At 43.9% G+C, this 22578-nt stretch overlaps 1 protein-coding gene across 1 annotated transcript in view; it reads right to left on the bottom strand.

Moving 5' to 3' along the window:
- The window catches only part of IFT140 (intraflagellar transport 140), a 1386753-nt gene that overhangs the window by 957738 nt on the left and 406437 nt on the right, over positions 1–22578 (bottom strand). The window contains exon 11 of the mRNA XM_078662938.1: positions 520–592. Coding sequence (XP_078519064.1) covers positions 520–592 — 73 coding nt within the window. The remainder of the gene's footprint in view (positions 1–519; positions 593–22578) is intronic.

Raw genomic sequence — 22578 nt, 5'->3', positions numbered from 1 at the left:
GATTATCTATCTGAATTAGTCTGGGGCAGTCAGAGGCACCTAAAATTTGGGATGTTTTGTAGGGCGTTGAGGTTGACTGATAAATTACTATTTGCGTTCTGACTGGGGACCTCTGCTTAATGATAGCCCATTCGATCAAATGAGTTGCTACACATCTTGCTTGGGGATGGGAGAGGTGAGTTAGGTGAATTCAAAGTGGGATTAAGTGTGGTTATTTACATTCAATTATTTAACTTCTAATGTCACAGCTATGAATACTCCGCACTGTGATTGCATGTTTGTGCACAAAGGCTAAAATGTACACGAATAGCATTGTGACAAACTAAGATACATAAAGAAAAAGAGCAAGACATGATTTCATCAAGAACTAGTTAAATGTCTAACTTTGAAAGGAAAAACCACAGGTTATGTACTGACACCCACATTCTGATACTATATAAAAGCAGTTGTACTCTACATAATCTTTAACACAAAATTTGCAGTCAACTTCTGCAAGGCTCTGAATTATGTGGCTCTTACCTGCATTTCGTAGAGTAGCTCCAGACGGCTCAAATACTGTAACTTGCTTCCCATTCCAGACTGCAATTGCATCCTTGAGATTTGAGAAAAAACATGTCTCTAGCCATTAATTACATCATATCCAATTTATTAAATTACAATGTACAACAATACACTAAGCCTGCACCTTAGATTAAAAGCTATACAGGGCACACAAATCAACTAGGGTCCAAATAGAAGCGGATACACAGTACCCAAGGATGGTTTTTAGGTTTAGAGACCAGAAGGAAACCTCAGCAAACAATCAAAATTAGAGTCTAATTATTATATACGAAAAATGTAAATAACCATATGACAAATTAAAAAGTATATTACACTCTGGTCCAGTATGTTTGAAGATCTGGTAGTCTTGTTTTGGTACAGACCAGCATTAGAAAACCATCAGGACTGGACATGGAGATAAATAACCCATTTAATTGAAAGCTTCAGCTTTGAGCTCAATAATGAGGATAAGGAGAGCAGTAAATCTTCAGACGACCTACAATGGGGAATAGCTATTCAATATATCAAGTGCACCTTCACAAAGCTGATTTACAGCATGCAACAAAAAAGTGATTCCTGGAACATACACTGTAACAGTGATGTTTTCGAACTTGGTGTGCTACTAATATTGTTGGTGTTGTTGTTACTTGACATATGTATTACACATTGCTGGGAGGGGCATAAGCTGTATCCTTCAGCCTTTTAAGATAAGCTGCTGCTGAAGCGTCCAAGGTTATAAGTGGGTGTATGCATGACTTGTGAACTATGCAGGAAGAGCTTAGCATTATGTCTGGAGTTACGAGTACTGCTCCGAATGCTATCACAGGGCTTTGAGTGGAAGCTCACTTGTAAATATGGCACGTAAAAATAATATATTAAGTGATGTGGGAGGGTCAACGTTGAAGCTAGAGTGGATCTGTAGAGTGAGGGGAGGATGGATGCGCTTTACCAAATAACCATAGCCCCTCCAACAAGCCTAGTAAAGGAACCATGAAACCATAAGTCAGGCCTTTGATCTAGTAGGTAGTACTGCAAGGGGAGTTTACTCTGCAGACTCAATAAATGTTTGGCAGAATTTAGTTCTATGTGGGCTAATAATAGTTCTATCTGGAATGACACCCCAAATCTACCTTAAAATCTCTTTGGTTCATGATAATTACATGCTAAGAGCTGTCCTACTTCAGATGCAAACATGAATGCCTAAAAACTGTCTTACATTAAATCACAAAACACAAATGTATCCTTTCTACCCATGGTTTAAGAAAGCATTCACAACAGACTTAATCAACAACTGTAAAAAACAAGGAGTTTCCCTGCCGATATGGCCCACTTACCTGGGGTTACACTAGACACAAACCTCTCCATGGTTCCCCCCGTAAACAAACTTGCCAAATTAACTAACTTTTACCTGCACGTGTTAAAGAAGATGAACTAATCTTATCCACTCCAATTTTAAAATCCTCAGCTCTAGCCATCCTTTTACCTAGGACTGATTTAGGCAATGCTGTATTTTAGGGCATCCCACAAAGTGCCCTCAAGCCATTGAAAACCGTCTTCCAAGTTGCAACAAGACTGGTGTAAGCTAACAAATAAACTGACAACACTACACCAAGTGACACGTTTTCAGCCTGCTTATGTGTGACATTTCCACGATTGCATTTTGCTTATGTATGACATTTTTATATCTTATATGTGACATCTCGAATAACACTTCATTGAAGCTTAATTAGCGACTTGAAGAAGATGAACTGCCATAACAAAAGAAACATGATTCCCTCAGTTGTACACTCAATTACACTTTAGGAGTGAATTGCTCCAATCAGTACCCAGAGCACTGTCATGAGTAAAATGACACTTCTAGGGATGAAATTAAACCAGATAACTCTCTAAAGCTCTTGTTCACCAGTTCCATCTGTGTGGTTCTGATCCAAACCAGAATTTGTCTTCGCACTGTCATACCTGAAGTCCTGAATTTATGTTAAATACTAAAAAAAAGACTACAGGTACCACAATGAAAATTAAAAACCAGGACTGGTCATGATACTCACATGCAATCAGAAAACTTGAGAGCTCTGTTGCTATGACACTATATAAGCCTTAACTTACTACAGGGCAGCCTTCTCTTCACCTGGACTTCGAAGCCACCATTCCAGACCTAATGCCAGCACTGACTTCTATCACGATTAAGAAACAATTTCTCATCCATCCTCGCAAAAAGTGAAGGATGGCATGCCTGAATTAATCTCAGCCACTGGTAATTACTCAGGACCGCATCCCAGCCCATTGATATTTTGCCACCTCAGTTTGTGTCATTCCACCCTGCACTTTATGCAAACGTTAGTGTGTCGCCCGAAGTGGGACCACTTATCCAGATGTGGGTCCCGTGTGTCACTGGAACCAAGCCATACCTGGCTGATGAGCCCTAATCAGGGCAAGACCGGTACTAGGTTGCTTGTCTTCCGGTTCAGCAAGGATCTGGTCTAGGAGTTCAGATTGGACCTATTGGAGCATGGTGAAAGGAAGAGACAAGGCCAACAGCTTAACGTAGGAGCTCATTTATTTCCCTCTGCCAGCGCTGAAGTACTGTCAACAACTGCCGTCCGAACCCCTCTGTTCCACGCAGGAAACACAAGCGCATTCTGACCCCGCATTCTACACTCCCCAGTACATCCCAACATACAGTCAAGACCGATTTGCATATGGTTGGGTCCAAACAGAAATGGCATGGTGTGCAACAAAACAATGGAATGGGATGCAGCCCGGTTAATTACCAGTGGCGGAGATTAATTCAAGCGTTTCAACTTTTTGTTTACTTCAGTGTGTTGACCTAATCGGGACAGGTATGCCCAAACGTGGGTACAGTGCAAAATGCGTCACTGGAACCTTGTAACATCTGGCCGATAAACCTTATTCAGAGCAAAAACAACCCTAGCTTGCTTGTGTTCTGGTTCAAGGAGGACCTGGCCTGGCCGTTCTCGCTGGACTGTTCCCATTGCAGCAGGGTCAAGACTGATTTGCATATACCTGGATCCAAACTCAGGTGTTATGGTGTGCAAAATAACTATGGAGTGGGATGTGGCTCAAGTAATTACTAGTGGCTGAGATTTATTCCATCCTTCACTTTTTGTTTACTTAGTATGATGTACTATTGTCAGTGCCTGGCCTTGAGAGATCCCTTCCAGAGATAGCTGCTGAGCTACAAAGATTTGGCGAGGACTGTAGCTCCAAAATAAACATCCACAAATTGCAAATACTCAACCTGTCACTCCCAACGCAGGCTCTGTCAAGGTTACAAACCCAACTGCCATTGCAGTGAACGAAAGATTCAATGAACTCAACACTCAAAGAGAACAATTCAGATTTGTTGAGGCAATTGAAGCAATTGAAAATAGATTTTGGCAAATGGAAAGAAGCTAGACTTTAATGGTTCAAGTCGAATACCGGTTGCCAAGATGACAAAATTACAGAGATTCCTCTGTCTTGCACTGACCATGCCACTTCTCCCACCCAGATGCACACTGCGACTTACTCAGCGCATATTCAACAATGTCATCTAGACATGAAAGAAGCCAAGAACTGTGGCCAGGCAAATGTACCAGCCGACACAAGAGGGGGGCTTGGGAATCCCTAACTTCATGAGATACAAATAAGATACAAAGTGGAGTGGCAACAAAAGGAGAGTGAAAAGTACTGGTGCTTTATAGATCAATCCATCACTGGTCCACATATCTGGAAATAAATCTGGCTTCCTAAAAAGCACAGACTGTGGGGCCTTGGGTCATTGCCTGTCACAGAGGCAACAATGGTGGTGTGAGAGTTATAGGACAGGTCTGGTGATGGTTCCCTTGCACATGACACCAAAAATAGGAAATCCCAACTTCTCTGTGGCCTTAAAAGAAGAATACTGGGACTGGCAGAAATCACGGTGTGAATGAATCGAGGACATGTTTGACTTCAAGAGCCTAAATTCCTTTGAACAAGTCTAGAACTACAGGTTAAACAAAAGGTGTTCCCCCAGTATAAAGTGTTAATTTATTCAATTTTTTTAACTCATAAAAACAACAAGCAATGCAAAATCATTTTGTCTTAGAGGATTTTTTTTATTTACTGCCGTATCCCTGTTGAAACGTGAGATGCCGAACACATGAGAATAAAGATACTCACTTCAGGTAAATTGAGAAACCCTGACAGACGAAATTAGAAAAGTTCCTCACAATTAATGGATTGAACATTTACTGGTATCAAGCAGGACAACATGAGGAGATAGGCAAATGCATTAAAAGAACATTAAAGGAAATACGCCAGATTTAATACTGAACCGGCAATTGAATTTTAACAAAAATAGGAAATACAAAAGCCTGTTGAATCAAGCAAGGTTTCCCGAGAATATAAACTGGGATGACATATAATTTTTGTGAAGAAAACTTTGTGGTTTTAATTTTGTCCTGAGGAAGTTGGTGCACATAAAGCCAGATCCACTGAAACCTGCAGACTTTTAATTAAAAAAAAACTCTGGGTTGTACCTAAATTGGACATATAAAGAGGATTGTGTTTTAAATTTTAAATTGATTGTGTATAAAAACATTTTTTGCGTAACGTGTTTTTATGAATATGTTGGATCAATGATGAATTCCTGTAAGACAAAATGATTTCACATTGCTTGTTGTTTTTATGAGTTAAAAAAAATTGGATAAATTAACACTGGAATCGCAATTGAGATTAAATGTTATATTATAGAAACATATATTTTTCTTTTTAGTTTTACCCTTGATTACATGGGGAGAATTAACAGGGTCCTGGAAGTTTGATTGTGGTGCTGAATACAGCTTGTGAGACTGAGATTGAGTGAGGATTAAATATAGTCTTACACCGGGGGAACACCTTTTGTTTATACTGTTGATTTACCCAGTTCCCCAGCGGGTTTAAGGGTTACTCTCTTTTATTATACTTAGGACTACAGGTTGCCAGAGGGGCATCTGTTCAGGTACAGCCAGGTTTGATGATGTGCATTACACCCCACAGAGAAATGGCTCATCACAAAGTCAGGTGATGAACACACCCATTCACAGATTCATAAACACCTAATTCTGGGACAGGGACTGACATAAACAGACTGACAAAAGAGATGGGAGTGGGAACTGTGAAGGTCTCAAGACCCCAAAGAATGGAATGCTGTTTTTCAGAGAGCAAAAATCACAGCATTGAAAGCAGCAGTTAAGGAAACCCTAATAGAACTTGCTACATACTGGTGCTACACCCCAGAAAGGATACATGCATGGAACAACACAAAGATCAAAGACTGCAGGTGTGATGGCCCAGGCTCACTCCTGCACTTGCGTTGGCACTGCCCCCAAGTCAATAGGTTCGGGGCAGGGTCCTGAATAATACAGATAAGTTGTTTGGCTGACCGATTTTGAGTCTCCAAGCCCACATAATACTAGGGCTTGATGACAAACTCACACACCCTTTGAAATCTTCCAGGGGGAAATTGATTACAATGGTATTAAGTGCGCTCAAGCAAGTTATTCTGAGGGTCTTGGGTACTAACAGAATTACCAATCAATTCAATTCAATTCATAAGCTTTTATTCGATTTGAAAATACAAATCATACAAGCACATTGAAATACAAAACCTTATATATACAAAATAATGCACAATATTTACAGGAATAGTACGAAAAAGGGGAATAGGAGACATGTATAAAAGCTAGTGGGCAACAATTAATAGTTTAAAAATACAAGCAATGCGAAGATATATACAAAACGTTCATATGTGTACAGACAGGAAATCAATAAATTTGTCATAACAAGTGAAGTTTCCTGGCAGCTGTACATTGAAACTGAACAAAATCCGGACCACTCAAATGGGCATAAAAGGGTAAATTTGGAGTATTAAAAAAAAGAGGACCATACCATACATACTGTGGACATCAAACATGAAAGATTATTCAATATTACAAAACTATTAAAACATTTATGTACAGACAGGAATGTGTAAAATAATAGCAGCACTATACATTTCCTGGCAGCTGTACATCTCAAGTACAGACAGGTAAGTATAAGAGGGTTACAACACTATACCTTTCCTGGCAGCTGTACATTTCAAAATATAGGTAGCCAAAAAGAAGCAAATATCCTCATTCTCCAATGAGGATAATAATATCAATGCAGTCTTTGTGGATCGGATGTTATACTTTATAAAAATGGGCTTAAGGTATTTTACCCTAAGAAAGTGAAAAAATTTACAAAAAAGTAAGAAGTGGCAACAGCTCTGACGTGAAGTACTGTCGCACGGGCAGGGTGTCTCGGATCTAACTTTCTGGTTTGGGAATGCAACAAGGTGGTGGACGATACCCAATCTGACGCGAGTTAATACAAATTGGTGAGATGGACGGGTCACGTACACAAGGTAAGATTGGAGCCCCGGAGTTAATTTCAGGTCCTTATAGAACTTCACGGTGGCTAGCTTACCGTGTACTTTGTCTCGCTCTGTCTTTTTAAAGTTTAAGAACGTTGACTTAATTTCTTTTTTAGGGATGGCGACTGCCTGCTCTGGATCAAGTAACACATCAATATTAAATAAAAAGTTATACCAGAAATGAATGTATCTCATCCACTGTATACGTGATGAGTGGTCCAAACCTATACAATCAAGAATTATTTCTTGAGTGAATCGAGTCTCTGGCTTAGCCCAAATAGAACGCCACAATAAGAGTGGCCGAACGGCTGCTAAGTCAGATATAAACTCGATCCCTACCTCATCATGGATCAATTGAACAGAGGCGGAAGGAGGAACACATAACAGTTTCTTTAAAAACTTATTTTCGTCAGTTTGGAGGGATGGGCCTTCGCTGTGGCCCCATACACCTGCCCCATACAGTGCAGAAGAGACACAGCAAACATTATATATGTTGATCATGTCTGGGATGCTTCTAGATCCAAGTTTAGTGGCAAATCGAAATATGCTGCTAGTGGTCCGCAGCATTTTCAATCTAATATTATCAAATTCAGAAGTCCAAGACCCACTATTGTTATAGGTGATTCCCAAATAACAGAAAGTTTTAACGTGTGTCATTTTGTCTTTATCCAGAAAGAAGCTATGCTTCATCTTGTTTGCAGCCTGCCCGCATGACATAACATACGTCTTGGATTTGTTCACACAGAGCCTCCTATTTTGGATAAACAACATGAAACTATCAATTAAGCGCTGGAGGCCAATCTGTGTGCGGGATAAAAGAACAGCGTCGTCCGCATAAAGTAAAAGTGGGACAGGTTTTCCTCCAATCAAAGGGGCATCCGCGGGAATATCAACCAGGGTACGGTCAACGCCATTAATAAATAAGGAAAATAAAAGAGGGGCCAAAACACACCCCTGGCGAATTCCCCGTGAAACTTTAAAAAATGGGGTACATTCGCCTAGGGTGCCATAACGGACCTTACAAGAGAGTTTTTCGTAAAGCCTGGCTAAAAAGTGGACAATTTCCTTCGGTGCCCCAGACTCTAGCAAAACCTCCCAAAGAATAACATGATTAACTAAATCAAACGCGCTGCTCAAATCAGCAAAACATAAAAAAAGGTTGCCATTTTTGGCCACAGTGTATTTGTTAATTATAAGGTCCAAATTTACACATTGTTCCAGAGTGCCCATACCTTTCCGGAAACCATATTGGACTTTAGTTAAAATATTCGAATCAGTTGCCCAGGTTTCTAACCTTTTAAGCAGAATCCTACTCATAACCTTTACTGAGGCATCCAGCAGAGAAATCGGGCGATAGTTGGAGGCCTCAGATTTACCGCCTTTCTTGTATAAGGGAATTATAACTGATTGGCCCCAAGAAGGAGGAAAGTTATCTTCTGCCGCGCAATTAAAGATCCTCACCAGGATGGGGACCCACAAGTGCGGTTCAGCTTTTAGCAGGTCAAGCGGAACCCCATCCGGGCCTGGGGCTTTTCCTCCTTTACTATTGGAAAGCCCTTCATAGCCTTCTTCCAATGTTACTCCCATGGGTAGAGGTAACCAAGATGTAGCCTCGATAATCGATGCATCAAGGGGTATCCCTTCCGGGTTGAAGATGTTGGTAAAGTGGGTAATCCAATCATTACATGCAACATAAGAAGTTAATTCCGGAATGCCGTCTTTATTGAGAAAAGGGCTGTTAATTGTTTCCCAATATAGTTTGCAATTTTTGGTCTCTGCTGCTTCTTTTAGCTTATCCCTTGCCTCGCTCTGTAAGAGCTTTTTTCTGTTAGTGATTGCCATTTTATAGTTGGCCCTAAGATGTTTTATTCCCTCGCTGTCTCGTGGTTTGGTGCCTAATGCCTTCTTTAATTCCCGGAGGGCAAGCATGCAAGGTTTATCAAACCAACCCTGCTTCATACCTCTGTTAGATGTCAGAGCCCTAGTAAAGATACCTTCGATAGTAGTATTGATGGTGATAAAATGTGACAGTAGGGAATCAGGGTTGATTACATTGTTTAAACAATAACTGATTTGGGTTTTACAACTAGTTATAACCTCCTTCTGTTTGACCTTGGAATTAGTTCCAGACCATCTGATCCTTAGACCATTTGGTCTGATGGGTACTAAGTCAGTAGAGCACTTTTCTCCTGGCACAGGTAGTGTACCATGACCCAGGAGGGTGATACAAATACTGTTGTGGTCACTGAGACTTTCTTCTTTAATATATAGGTTGGAGAAGTCTCCGGTACTAGACAGCAAGATATGATCTATAAATGACCCAGCATCCCTTCCAGTGAAGGTAGGACACGTAACTGCCTGGATGTTTTTGTTACATTTCAACAGGTACAGATCTAGCTTAGTTAACATTTTGTTAAGTATTGAACCATAATTACAGTGTGGGAAGTGGAGGAAATCCTCCCTCTCTCCCGGTCCCCCCCATTGGTTATACATTACTGTTCCAAGACCACAGGGATTCCCATTGGACAAATAGCATGGCTGTAGGTTAAAGTCCCCTGCCCATATAACCTCTGCCTTTCTGTTCGAAATGCCCATAACCCTTACAATTTCTTTTTCAAGGGGGAATAAAATATTCCCTCTGGAGGCATCAAAGATATTGTTATAGAAATTTACTATAACCAAATCGATTCCCTTTCTGCACTCAACCCTCACTACCTGGCTGTGGGTTCCCACTGTCGAACTACTTCTAACTACACAGTTACTCAACTTGTTAGACAAGAGCAACAGAAGACCCCCCTTGGCCCTACCTGAACTAGATTTGGTAGCTTTAAGGCAGTGCGATGAATAACCTTCGATATTAATATGTTCCTGGCACCAGGTTTCCTGGAGGAGGATTAAATCAAATCCTTCCCCAATAAACCTGGACCAGAAGGGTGAGTCTAATTTTCCTGCAATGCCAGCAATGTTCCAGGAGATAAGGGTAAGCCCGGCAGACTTGATAGTATCAAGAATGGCCGTCGCTGGCTGAGTAACGCAAGATATAGTTGAACTGCCTTCCTGGGTACTCACAACTAAGCCTGGTCTAGGGGTATCAGAAAATATATTCACATCAGGACTGATACAATGGGCACCTTTACAAGAATGGGTAGTTGGATTAATACTGGCAATATTATAAAATGGGGAAGGTTCTGTGGAGCTTCCCACTTTTAACGTGTCATATCGTCTGCCCATCAGGTCAACGGTAGGTACACGGTCCGACGTACGGGATACCCTAACTCTATCATAGGCAGATACCTTGCGAGCATAAAGTGATCCAAGCTGCTTGGTGGCAGGCTGGCTAGAGGGTACTGGGGCACTATGTCAGTCGACCATCTCCAGACAGTCAAATCTGTTGCTAGTATGAATTCCTTGCCATCCGTTCCCCATAGGTTGACCTTTATTGGGGTACCAGGGACGGGATGGCCAATCCCTATTCCTGTTCTTTTGTGTCAATCAAAATCAGTGTCTACATAAGATTTGGGAGATAACATATAAAGGTTGGTGATCTTTTTGTGCAGAGGAGGGAGGCTCGGATGCAAATCTGTGAAAGATACCAACACTGGAAAATGAACATTACAGGCAAGTAGCTTTTCCTTCTCCAGTATTGAGTCTTTCATGGACCCACATGCATGAATCAGAATAACAAGCAGTAATGTTGAACAATCTATCAGCATAACACCAGATGGCGAGTAATAAAGCTATGACTCACCATACTGAAGAAGATGCTGTAATACTGGCATTCTACTGCTGTGTCTTTCTGCCCTATCTCCTGCAGGCAGCAGTGCTGCAATACAGGCATGTCTTTTCCTTTATGTCACTGACCTGCGAATGTTAAATGATACTTCAGAGAAAAGGGCAGTTGAAGATGAAACACTTATTGTAGAGTGTGGTCTAACTGGGCCTTGGAGCAGGCTACTTGCTTTTGCATGACAAAAGGCTATTGCTGATGCTACCTAGCTTTCTATATCCTGTTTAGAAATAGCATGTCCTATCTGTGGAAGCCCCTTTAGAATGTCCCACGGTACCAGGCTGCATTGAGGGAATTTTAACAGGAGTGCTCCTGCACGCCAACAGGGATTGTGTGCGTCCATTTTCCTCCGTACCACCAAGTGACAGCGCGATCGAGTGAAGGAACCTCGTCGAAACTGATTGTAGAGGCAGTAGTGTTTCGTGAACATATGAACTGATGTCCGAGTTCAGCCTGGCAGATGTCAAGAAGAAATACCTCTAGTGCCAAGGCCCTGGTGAAATTGGCTGTCAGGCCGTCCTGGGCAACTTCTTGGGCTGTGCATAGCAGACCTTGATACAGAGGACTAGCCACCTTGACAGGGTCCTCTTTTGAACAGCCTTTCCCTTCTTCGCACCAGAGAATCTGACCCAAAGTGAATCGCCTACCCAGTTATCTTTCATATAGAAGATGTAAAAGCTCAATGCACTCTGAAAACAAGACGATGGAGCCTCTCCTCCTCTTTCAACAGAGAGGCGGAGCGAAGAATTCAGGCAAGGTGACTGATTGGCCAGTAGGAGAGGGAGCCTCAACCTTAGGGAGGAAAGCCACCCAGGTCCTCAACATCACCTTGTCTGGAAAAAGGTAGTGTAGAGTGGTTGCATTGACTGACTGTACAGCTCTTTCACACGGCGCCCCAAAGTGATGGTAAATGGGAAGATAGTTTTCACCATCAAGAGGTGTAAGGCACCGCTGTAATGCTTCAAGGGGGACACAAAATGTCAAGACCAGGCTAAGGTTCCAATGGGACATAACAAATGGTTTGGAAGGATACATATGTGTGTGAAACCATTTATGAAACCCACCCTTATTATGTCAGAAGACCTGCCTTCCTGGCATGACAAGTACATAGATACAGAGGGCACTTTATTTAAGGATGCCATCTACTTACATTTGAACAGTTGTGTGAAGATTATGACAGACACCCAGGCCAGTTCCCTCTTTATGGACAGCTATTGCCAGCGTGCTGGCTCATGTGGTGCACAATAGATGAAGAGCCCGCCACCCAAGCTGTCATACACACCCTGTATACCATGAGCGCTGGACACCAGGTAACATTGTTATATAAAGCCACCAAGGAACATGTAGCGGTCTCTTTGACCCCTCTCCCGCAAATGTGGGATGAGGACTTTGTGCCTCTCTGCATGATTTCGAGTGGAACTAGGCTCTAAAGTTCCAGAAGAGTTATATTGAGCTGGCTCTCCGTGAGGGACCAGCGGTCTTTATCCCGACACCCCTGACCCAGCAGTGAGGTATGTGCGATTAAAGATCAGGTCCTGGATGATCAGATCGGCAATAGTCACCACTTCCATCATCTTGAACCGTCTCTCTGCTGACCCTGGAAGGAGTCGGAGAGACATCCTTGATTCTGAGCCCACTAGATCTTGAGGCTCGACAGCAGGGCTCGCAGGTGCCACCTTGTTTTATGGACGAGAAGGATGCATGGTGCCAAGAGACCAAGAAGCCTCAGAGCTAGCATCACGTAGAAGCAGGACTGATCCTGATCCTGGAAGCACACCCTAAATGCCCCCAACTAGCTGCAGTGAACAAATGCCTTGAACACACCTGGCACGATGGGGGAGTCACTGGCTACTAGGCCAAACCGAGGGGGTTGAGGCCTCTCACTCCTGCGGCCTAGGGCCAGACCAACTATGGATCCTGAACAGCTAGGCCAAGTATTACCATTTCAGTTCTTGACTCATAGTGGTAGTAGAAGTTGATAAGTTCATAGCTTCTCGGGGTGAGATAGGTGGAATATAAGCAAAGGTACAAGACTCAAAACACAAAGTGTGACCCCAATAATCTGACTGTACAATCCAATACTTACTTTTGGTAAGAAAAGAAGTATCTATTACACACACACAAAATATAATACAGCACACTAAATAATAAACACTAACGTCTCTCAGGTTGAGCGTCCTAGCGCATTCCTAAGCACTGTCTTCCAGATTCTCGTCCTCCCTCCTTCACACTCACATGTTCCTGACGGTTTATGTGAGGTGACCCAACAGGTTCTACCTGCACTAGCAATGTGCAACAATATTTTATTTTAGCTCTGAAGGTCCAGATTGATATGGCACTAATACTCCAAGTTCATGTAAGTCTTAAAAGGGTGGCAGTACTGCTCCACTGTTACCCAGCTGCGGCCTGAAGAAGAATTGAGGAGCCGGGCCACGTCTTCCAGCACTCCAGCGATGAGCGTTATGCATCAAATCTTCTTGTGGTCTGAGGTCCGCTGAGGTCGTTGAAGTCAGTGACTCATTCTGGATGCAGCAGGTGACATCTCCTTCATGGTTGATGCAGGAAAGGTGATGGGCCAGCAGGTGTAATACAGTGTGGCTTTTGATCTTGAGCCCCTCTGATGGTCCGTGCACCCTTCTGATACAGACAACAGCCCTAATGGTTCTATTGGCTCTACTCCAGGCATATAGGGGTCACAGGCAAGAGCAACAATGCCAATGATATTGGTTGTACAGGGTGACCACCACATAGGCATTATTAGACTCCATTTGGCAGATGGGGATCCCAGGCAAGGGCGACAGCCTCAACTGTTTACCTTTAATGGGCGATGTCCAAAACTTAATGGCGGCCCAGATAGGGGTCGCCGACTTTTGCAGGAGGGTGGATGGCTCTCTCTCGCAAAAACAACGGTCCAGAATTGAAATGGCACCTCACACTTCGCTCATCTCGTGGCTTTCTCCACACCCTCACGGGGCACAATGGTCTTGGCAGGCAATCAGAAGGCTGGCAATCCAGGCACAGAGCAAGTGTTCTTGGCATCGTGGGGGATAGACCCTCACTCAGCTAGCAGACTACCAGAACGTGGTCCTTAGGCCTGGTTGCAAGAGCTCAAAGTCTTGGTGATCTTGTCTATGCTGATCAACAATATGTGCGTTTCTGTTTACAGCTTTTATACTGTTCTACCAGACTCTAGATGTACTTTAATGTCTAATCTTTCGAAATTATTGTTGCAGGTGCGGAGTCCTTTGTAGTGCCCACTCCTCTCTCATGGTTTTGGTTAGGCAGTAGTCTGCGTCATAAAATCCTCTGATGTCCACAGAAGATGCTCTTCCCCTCTACCTTCAGTGTATCTTCTCATAGCCCCCAGGAATTACAGCAATTTCCATCACTTGTCTGGGTCTACAGGCCACACCTCCATATTAGCTCTCCTAGGCCCTGGGGTTTCCAAAATGGCTAGACACATTCACCAATTAGATCAAGGCAAGTTAAATGCACAGTAGCGGAACTTTACAGAAGGTGGCCTCTACACACCAACTCAGTGACTCAGGCAAAAGGGCCTGTTGACACACTACTGCTCACTACACAACACAAAGCGGGTATGCTGCCACCCCGTGCTAATGCCATTTACCTCTGACAATGTGCTCCAACCTCTGGTTGGAGCAACATGTCTCTGGCGGACCGTGAATTTCTAGATCCTCTGGAAATCACAAGTTTTTGGGCCATCTTAAGTTGGATTCTGGCCTCGAGAGGGAGCCAATTTAAAGCTTTGAGGTGGGGAGAGATGTGGTCGAATTTCTTAGAGCCTGTTAGGAGTCTACCGGCGGCGTTAAGACAGGTTTCAGTGGAGCTAGAGAGTTTTTGGGTAGACCTGCGAGGGTAGAGCATCCATATTCCAGTCTGGGGATGACTAGTGCCTGGGTTGCCATTCTTAGATCAGGAGTGTCGAGGAAAGGTTCAGGTGTCCTAGGCAGTTCAGGGAAATCTGGCGGTTTTGGCCGTAGAGTTAATATGGGCACGCTTATTCAGGTTGCCATGTAGGGTTATTCCAAGGGATTTAGCGGAGTCTACAATGGTAGGAGGGCAGTTTAAGGCTGTGATTGCATTGATCCATTCATGAATGTCCAGGTTGCTTTTGGGAGGGGAGATAAGAAGGAATTCTGTTTTTTTTGCATTCTGTTTGAGCTGGTTAGAGGCGAACCAGTGCACAGTCAGTTTCAAGGCCTCATTTAGGGAGCGGATGTCCTCAGGAGAAGAGATTTTAATGTAGATTTGTGTCTCATCTGCGTACATGTGGTAGGCGATGTTGGAGGTGCATAGCGCCTCTGTGAGCGGTTCAAGGTAAAGGTTGAAGGGGACAGGGTTGAATCTTGGGGGACTCCAACATTGATCGGCGAGGGTGCGGATAGGTTACCATTGATTAGGATTCTCTGTGAACGATTCTGGAGGAATGACCTGAACCACTCTAGGACTGTGCCATCAAGTCCCATCCTAAGTTTGAGGCGATCAAGGAGAGTTTCGTGGTGGACTGTGTCGAAGGCTGAGGATAGGTCTAGGAGGATTAGAAGACAGGTTTTGCCTTGGTCAAAGGATTGGATGGCATCATCCACGATGTGGAGGAGGGTGGTTTCCGTGCTGTGTCCAGTTCTGAACCCGGATTGGAAGTCATACAGTAGGTGGAAGTTGGAGATGTGTTGGCTCAGCTGTTGTTGCACACATTTCTCCAGAACTTTCGCTAGAAGTGGGATGTTAGATATTGGTCTATAGTAGTCAGGGAGGGCAGGAACTAGCATAGGTTTTTCTAAGATGGGGACAATTTGGCCCGCTTTAAGGGAGTCAGGAATCGATCCCTGTAGGAGGGATGCGTTGATTATAGCAGTCCAAGAGGGGATGATCGCTTGAGAGACGGCAGTTAGGCAGTTAGAGGGGATCATTGTAGTGATTGTTCGAGTTTAAGGAGGACAGGATTTTCGAGACAGAGTGTTCATCATACACTTTAAAGTTGGAACAGTGCACTAGGTTTTTAGTTGAAGTCTGTGAGGGCAGCGAGAGGAGGTATAGCCTGCGTAGTAGTTTGGGAGTGTGTTGCAGAGTTGAGTTTGTTTCCTAAGGCCATGATTTCAGAAGTTAGTTGCAGGTCGTCCACGAATGACTATGAGAAGCCTGTATTTAGCAGTAAATCATCAAGATACATAAATATATATTGACACCCCACCTTCAAACATGACTTTAGCAAACACTCAAGGAGCCGACGTAAGACAGAAGTGGAGCCCAGCAAATTGAAAGTGTTCCTGGCCCACCTTGAACTTCTGGTAACGGGTCGAGACGGCAGGATGGATGGATGAAAATACTCATTCTGCAAGTCTATGGACACCATACAATATCCTGTGTCTAGGGCGAATAGAATCTGAGCCAGTGTAAGCATTTTGAATGAATTCTTCCGCAGAAATAAATTCAATGTCAGAAGGTCTAGGATAGGCTGAGATCCACATCATTTTTCATAATTAGTAAGTATTGCGAGTAGCATCTTTCACCTACCTGTTCGACTGCACCCTTAGAGAGTAATACATTTACTTCCTGCATAAGGATCGTTAAATGCTTCTTCGAAAAATCTGTCCTGGCAAGGAAGGAAGAATGGGCAGGGAGAAAACGAAGGGCTGGGCAGCCCCTTTGAACAATCTGTAATACTCCATTTATATGATATAATGGATCTCCAGGTAGGGAGGAAATGTTGAATCCTTCCTCCCATCAGCCTGCCATTAGCTTTTGAGAACAAACATGGTAGTCGTTGCAACAGGGAAGGAGGAATGGGAGGGGGGGTTGACTCTGCTACCCTGTTGGGTGTATGACGGTGTCAAGCCCACAACTCCAAAAGGTCTGGAGAGTCTGCTGTACTACTAGTTGGAAATAGCCTCTGAATTTCCTGAATTGATGGGGAAACTATTTCACTGGTAACCACAACTACCCCAAAGAGCATGCAGTAGCTAATCTGTCTTCAAATTTCTTTAGCGCCAAGTCTGATTTTCTTCCAAGGAACCTGGACCCATCAAAGGGCATATCTATTACGGACACCTGTACACCACCCGAAAGTCCAGTAGACCTCATTCACGTGGGCCTTTGAAGCACAACACGGGTGCCAATAGCCCTGCCAAGACAATATGTAGTATCCAGGCGTGCACAGAGGAAATATTTCACTGCATCATGTCCATCCTATGTTGTATGAGTCAGAGAAGTTCTAAGGTCCTCTAGGGCTGTCAAAAAGATCTCGCTGGCCATGTTCTAGATAGTATGAGCGTGGCTGCCTGTTAGACTTGTCACCTATAGAGTGGTCTTCCCCCAAACGTTTTGCCTGCCCTCTTTGAGTTGTATCTTTTCGTTGGCCTTTGGACTCTGAGCAATTTACCAACTGCTAAAGTGCATGAGCTTTTCCCCTAAACATGGTGACATTGGTGTATACATGACTGGCCTATTTAGTTTACTTATAAGATCCTTGTAAAGTGGCATACCATATACCAGGGCCTGTAATCTAAATGCTATTGGTGGGCCTGCAGCACTGGTTGTGCTACCCACACAAGTGGCATTTCAGACTTTTCTCAGGCCTTCCATTGCAAAGCCTGTGTGTGCAGTTTACTGCCACTTCGACTTGGCATTTGAAACCACTAGCCAAGCCTTAAACGTCCCTTTTATTACACACAAGTGACCCCTAAGGTAGGCCCTAGGTAGCGCTAACGGCAGGGTGCTGTATAACTAAAAGGTAGTTATTTGTAACAATAGAGTCTTCCTATATCTTTTTTTGCTTTTCCCATAATCTTTATTTTGGATGTTGTCCAAATTATCATTGATTTGGAAAACACTAAATATTTTGTTTATTTAGATAGGTTGATTCTAGAACTTCTTTGAGCCTTGGGGAGAAAGTGAGTAGGCCTTGGTACACTCAAACATACCTGGAAGCAGAAAGGGCTAGAGCTACCTTGCTTGGAGCTCTACTATTAAGCTGCTCAATTGCAACATGCAGTGCACTGGTACGATGATGGGGACAATTGGGAAAACGACTGTTGAAGAACACACGTGGAGGGGTTCCCCTAACAGAGCTCCTGATTTTGGGTGCTGGAGTTCCGGACTCAGTCCCATAAACGATTGGGCAGGTGTGTCGAACCCGGGAGAGGGTATTCCGGTGGGTGCTGTGGCGCACTCTCTATGTACTGAATGCATGCATCTGGACACTGCACCCATTCGCTCACATCTTACAGACAATGCCTGTAGACTGGTGGCCTGCTGGGGGTTGCAACACCCTGCAAAATCTCTATACCAATTAGAAGTTTGTTACCCTGACCAATGCTGTGGCAGAATTTATCTTGAGACCGGGGCAATTTTTGCAAATTGCTAAAATAGCGGCTACAGCGCAAGGAATGTGGCCAACTTTTTTGGATGCACCCCAGAAGTCACAGACGAGGGTGATGCTGCTCAACATGGCTGGTGGACAAAAGTTGATCTCCTGACACCCAGCACCTTAGCGGTCCAGGATAGTTTGTACGAGATAGTGGGTGAAACACTCGCATATAAGGAATGGGAGGGTGTACACGAGGGGGTGAAGAAGACCTCCACCAATGCAGGATTGAAATGAATACAATACATAGTAGCACTCCAGGTGTTTCTTCCCCCAAACACGTTGCATGCTATTTACCCTGGGCGAGTGTCCTGCTGCCCATGCTGCTATGCAACTGGGGCAGACTCTTTCCACATGCTGTGGGGGTGACCTGATCTAGACGCGTACAGGCAGACTCTAATTGCTAGACTGAGTGCAGCTATGGGATGGACCATCTTCAGAGATGTTAAACAGTACTTGCTAGGAATGATTACCATATAAAAGAAGAAAACCCTTAGTAGAAAATGTATTTTGTTGAGGCTGGTGCTTGCTAAGTGTAGTGTGGCTATCCATTGGATTTTCCCTAGCCCTCCAATGGTGTGTGGCTGGATGAGAGATATGGCAGAGTGGGCATCGGAGGAAGAAAGCCATATGTGGAAATATCAGAGTTAACAAGTTAGCGGATGATTTACAGGTTTGGGCAGCGATGATCACTGAGCTACTCGAGCTACCAGATGTTGGGCCACCGTGAAGAACACTTGGGATTGTGCATAAAAGGTGCAGCGGTAGTACATGGAATGTCTGCCAGACAGGGAATGTTTGGGGGGATAGACAGGCTGGATTGTATCTGGATCGCCCTGAGCCTGTGGTGTGTGTGTGGTTAGTGCCTGTTCTCTCGTCAGCTCCCATTTGACAAATTCAGTGGATATCCTATATATAATATTGTCCAATACTATTGTTAAGGTAGAACACAGTGGGTGGGGAGTGGGGGTATGTTAATGTGACATGAATACTGTAGTATTTTTTTTCTTCTTGTTCACACCATTTATCCCCACATCAAAATTAATTGGGCAAGGGTGCCTTGCAATAAGACAATGTATCAATAGAACAAATCAAATTATTTTTAGCAATATTGGAGTCTTGCTAAATGTGGTTTAACAGCTGTTTTCAAACTTCAATATTTGATAAAAACATGAATCCCTTTACTCTAAGAGTTCTATTTGTTTGTTGTTCAGACTTGGTCCTCTAACATTTGGATAGGGGCAGTGCCCTTCTTGAGGGCCTGCTGAAAATTGTCTTGCCCTATTATATACCTAGCTGCATGCTGAAACCAAACTGGTTGCCCAGGAAACAGAAATGTTATACTATTAGACTTGGCATGCTTGTCGTGGCTTCCCTTGTCTTTTTTGCCTTCTGACCTCCGTTTTTTGACAATTTGTGGATGGCTTTTGGAATCTGGGCACTTAACCACTGCTAACCAGTGGTAAAGTGCATGTGCTGTTTACTGAAGACATGATAACATTGGTCTATCCACAACTGGCATACTTAGTTTACTTTGTAAGTCCCTAGTAAATTGTACTACATGTGCCCAGGGACTGCAAAGTAAATCCAACTAGTGGGCCTGTAGCACTGATTGTGCCACCCACTAAAGTAGCACTTTAAACATGTCCCAGGCCTTCCACTGCAGAGGCTGTGGGTGAGGTTTTAAACTCCCATGTCGACCTGGCAAGTTAACCTATTTGCCAGGTCCAAACCTTCCTTTTTATGTCACGGCCAAGGTAGGCCCTGGACAGCCCATGGGCAGGATGCAGGGTATTTATAAAGCAGGACATGTACTTTTAAGTTTTACATGTCCTGGTAGTGAAATTCTCTTAAATCCGTTTTTCCCTATTGCAAGGCCTATCTCTCCCACAGGATAACATTGGGATTGCCTTATTACATTTGTTAAGTGTAATTTCTTATTGGGAAGAGATGGGGCCCCCAAATTTGGTGTCTCTGGACTCACTATTTAAAAACACAACTGATGGTGAAGTTGGTGTTTAAACTGCAGTTCTGAAAATGCCACTTTTAGAAAGTTGCAAAAGAAACAATTGATGGACGGAATGCTGTACAATGCAAACATTCACCCCAGTCACAAGGATCTGGGTTTAATCCATCATTCTTTTGCTCACCACACCACCCCAGTTTTGACCCAGCCATATGCAAATCAGTCTAGACCCTATTCCTTGTGGGAACAGTCCAACCCAAACTGCCAAGCCAGGTCCTCCCTGGACCGTAAACAAGCATCCTGGGACCGGTTTCAGGGCATCACCCTTCATCAGCCAGGCTAGCTTGAATCCAGTGGTGGAGTGAGCAAGGCACTCACATCTGGGCATACCCTTCCCCCTTAGGGCGACATATGCAAAATAAACAATTGATGGACGGAATGCTGGACAATGCAAACATTCACCCCCAGTCACAAGGATCAGGGTTTAATCCATCATTCCTTTGCTCACCACACCACCGCAGTTTGAACCCAGCCATATGCAAATCAGTCTTGACCCTGTTCCTTCTGGGAACAGTCCAGCCTGAACTGCCAAGCCAGGTCCTCCCTGGACGGGAAACAAGCCTCCTGGGACCAGTTTCGCTGGGTCCAAACTGGAATGGCATGGTGAGCAAAAAAAGGTTGGATTTAGACCCAGATCTCTGTACTAGGGTGAATGTATGACATTGTTCTGCATTCTGTCCATCAATTGTATTTTTTGCATTTGTCACCCCGAGTAGGACGAGTATGCCCAGACGTGGGTTCCGTGCTCTCCATGAAACTGGAGTCAAGCTATCCTGGCTGATGAGGGCTGAAAGCCCGAAACCGGTCCTAGGATGCTTGTTTCCCGTCCAGGGAGGACCTGGCCTGGCAGTTCGGGCTGGACTGTTTCCATTGGGTGTAGGGTCAAGACTGATTTGCATATGGCTGGGTCCAAACTGGAATGGCAGGGTGAGCAAAGAGCAAAAAAACGATGGATTTAGGCCAGATCTCTGTACCGCATGGACGCATCACCCCTCCAGTGTGGATTAACCCAGTGCATCGCATTCAGAGCTGCCACACTCAGAACCAGCACTTCGCTCAGGGGAACCGACACAATTCTGCAGTTGCGTGAAGAAATCCAGCGCAACACCCCAACTGCAAGGGGATCATCGAAGCATCTTCTCTTGCGACAAGTATTATGGTACTTTTGCACAGCGGGCCCTGAGTGGGTCCTTTAACCGGCCTACGCACCATAGCGGGCAGCCTGAACTCTTGACTTTGTCCCGGTTCAGCGCAACCAATCAACTCTTTGAGTGCTATTTATTTCTTTGTAAAAAATGTTTTAATTGGTATTTACATGTTACAGAGTACAAAGTGACATACAACAGACGGTTAGTCGGGCATTTACATAGGGCCCTCCGGGTTTCAATGGTAGTTGTGCTTACATCTCGTTCGGAGATTGGTTGTACAGTCGTCTCGAGTCTGCCCTTCGTTCTTGCACCCATATAACATTGAACATATAGGTTGGTGCGGGTGGTTGCAGTTTAGTTGGAACATACAAAAAACGTGACATAGAACATAAAATTGACGTGCGGTTGTTTAGTGTCAGTTCGACAGGTCGCCTTGGAATCATGTTTGGCTGGTTTGGTTCTGGATTTTTGTTTTTCATGGCGGATTGTAAGGGTTAAGGAATATGTCTAGTTTCGCCCACAATCCTCTGTTGGGGTTCTTCCATGGTGTGTGTCTGAGTGCAATGTTGTCCGCCCCTCTGAGAAAAGTTACCCAGTTCAGCCACCCTTTGAATGTGACTTTGGAAGTATCTTTCCATTTCGCCAGGACTGACTTGACTGCTGTCGTCAAGAGGAAGTCTAGGAGGAGTCTGTCCTGTTGGGTGGGTACGTCTGTTGTGATATGAGCAGTGGTAGTTGTGGCGAATGCTCGGTCAAGATTGCAGCCTACCCCACAGATCTGACTGCGCTGGAACGACAATGGGCGGCCCTGGGCTTTCTCCTATTAAAACGTGAAATAGCAATGCAATGGGGCTCACCAAACAAACCACTCTTGATCACATGGGTTGCTTCAATGGATACATGTATGTTGTCTGAAAAAACTGTCTACAAGGTCAGGGGGTGTCCTGGAACTTGGGATAAGAAATGAGGTCATTGGAATGTATATAGAGGCGAACTTTGTACTTCCCCTACAACTGAAATGGCGATGACCAGGATTGGTCCTCCCCTAACTCGCACTTGTAATGTATGCCTTCTATGTCTATTTTTGTATTTCACGACTGCCAACTGATTACTTACTCTGCTTTGTTCAATAAAATATTTTTTTTTAAAAAAAGAGTGCAGCCTATTTTCCATTTAATCTTTAAAAATTAATATCTCGACTTCTAGTGATTGGATTTTCGTTGTTTTGGTCTGGTTTTATATATAACTTTATGCCCTATTTTTCTAAACTGGAGT

Source organism: Lissotriton helveticus, chromosome 10 (assembly GCF_964261635.1).
Source record: "Lissotriton helveticus chromosome 10, aLisHel1.1, whole genome shotgun sequence".
NCBI classification, from domain to species: Eukaryota; Metazoa; Chordata; class Amphibia; order Caudata; family Salamandridae; genus Lissotriton; species Lissotriton helveticus.
Note: the sequence above shows the minus strand (reverse complement) of the source record. Positions and strands in the feature narration are given on the sequence as shown.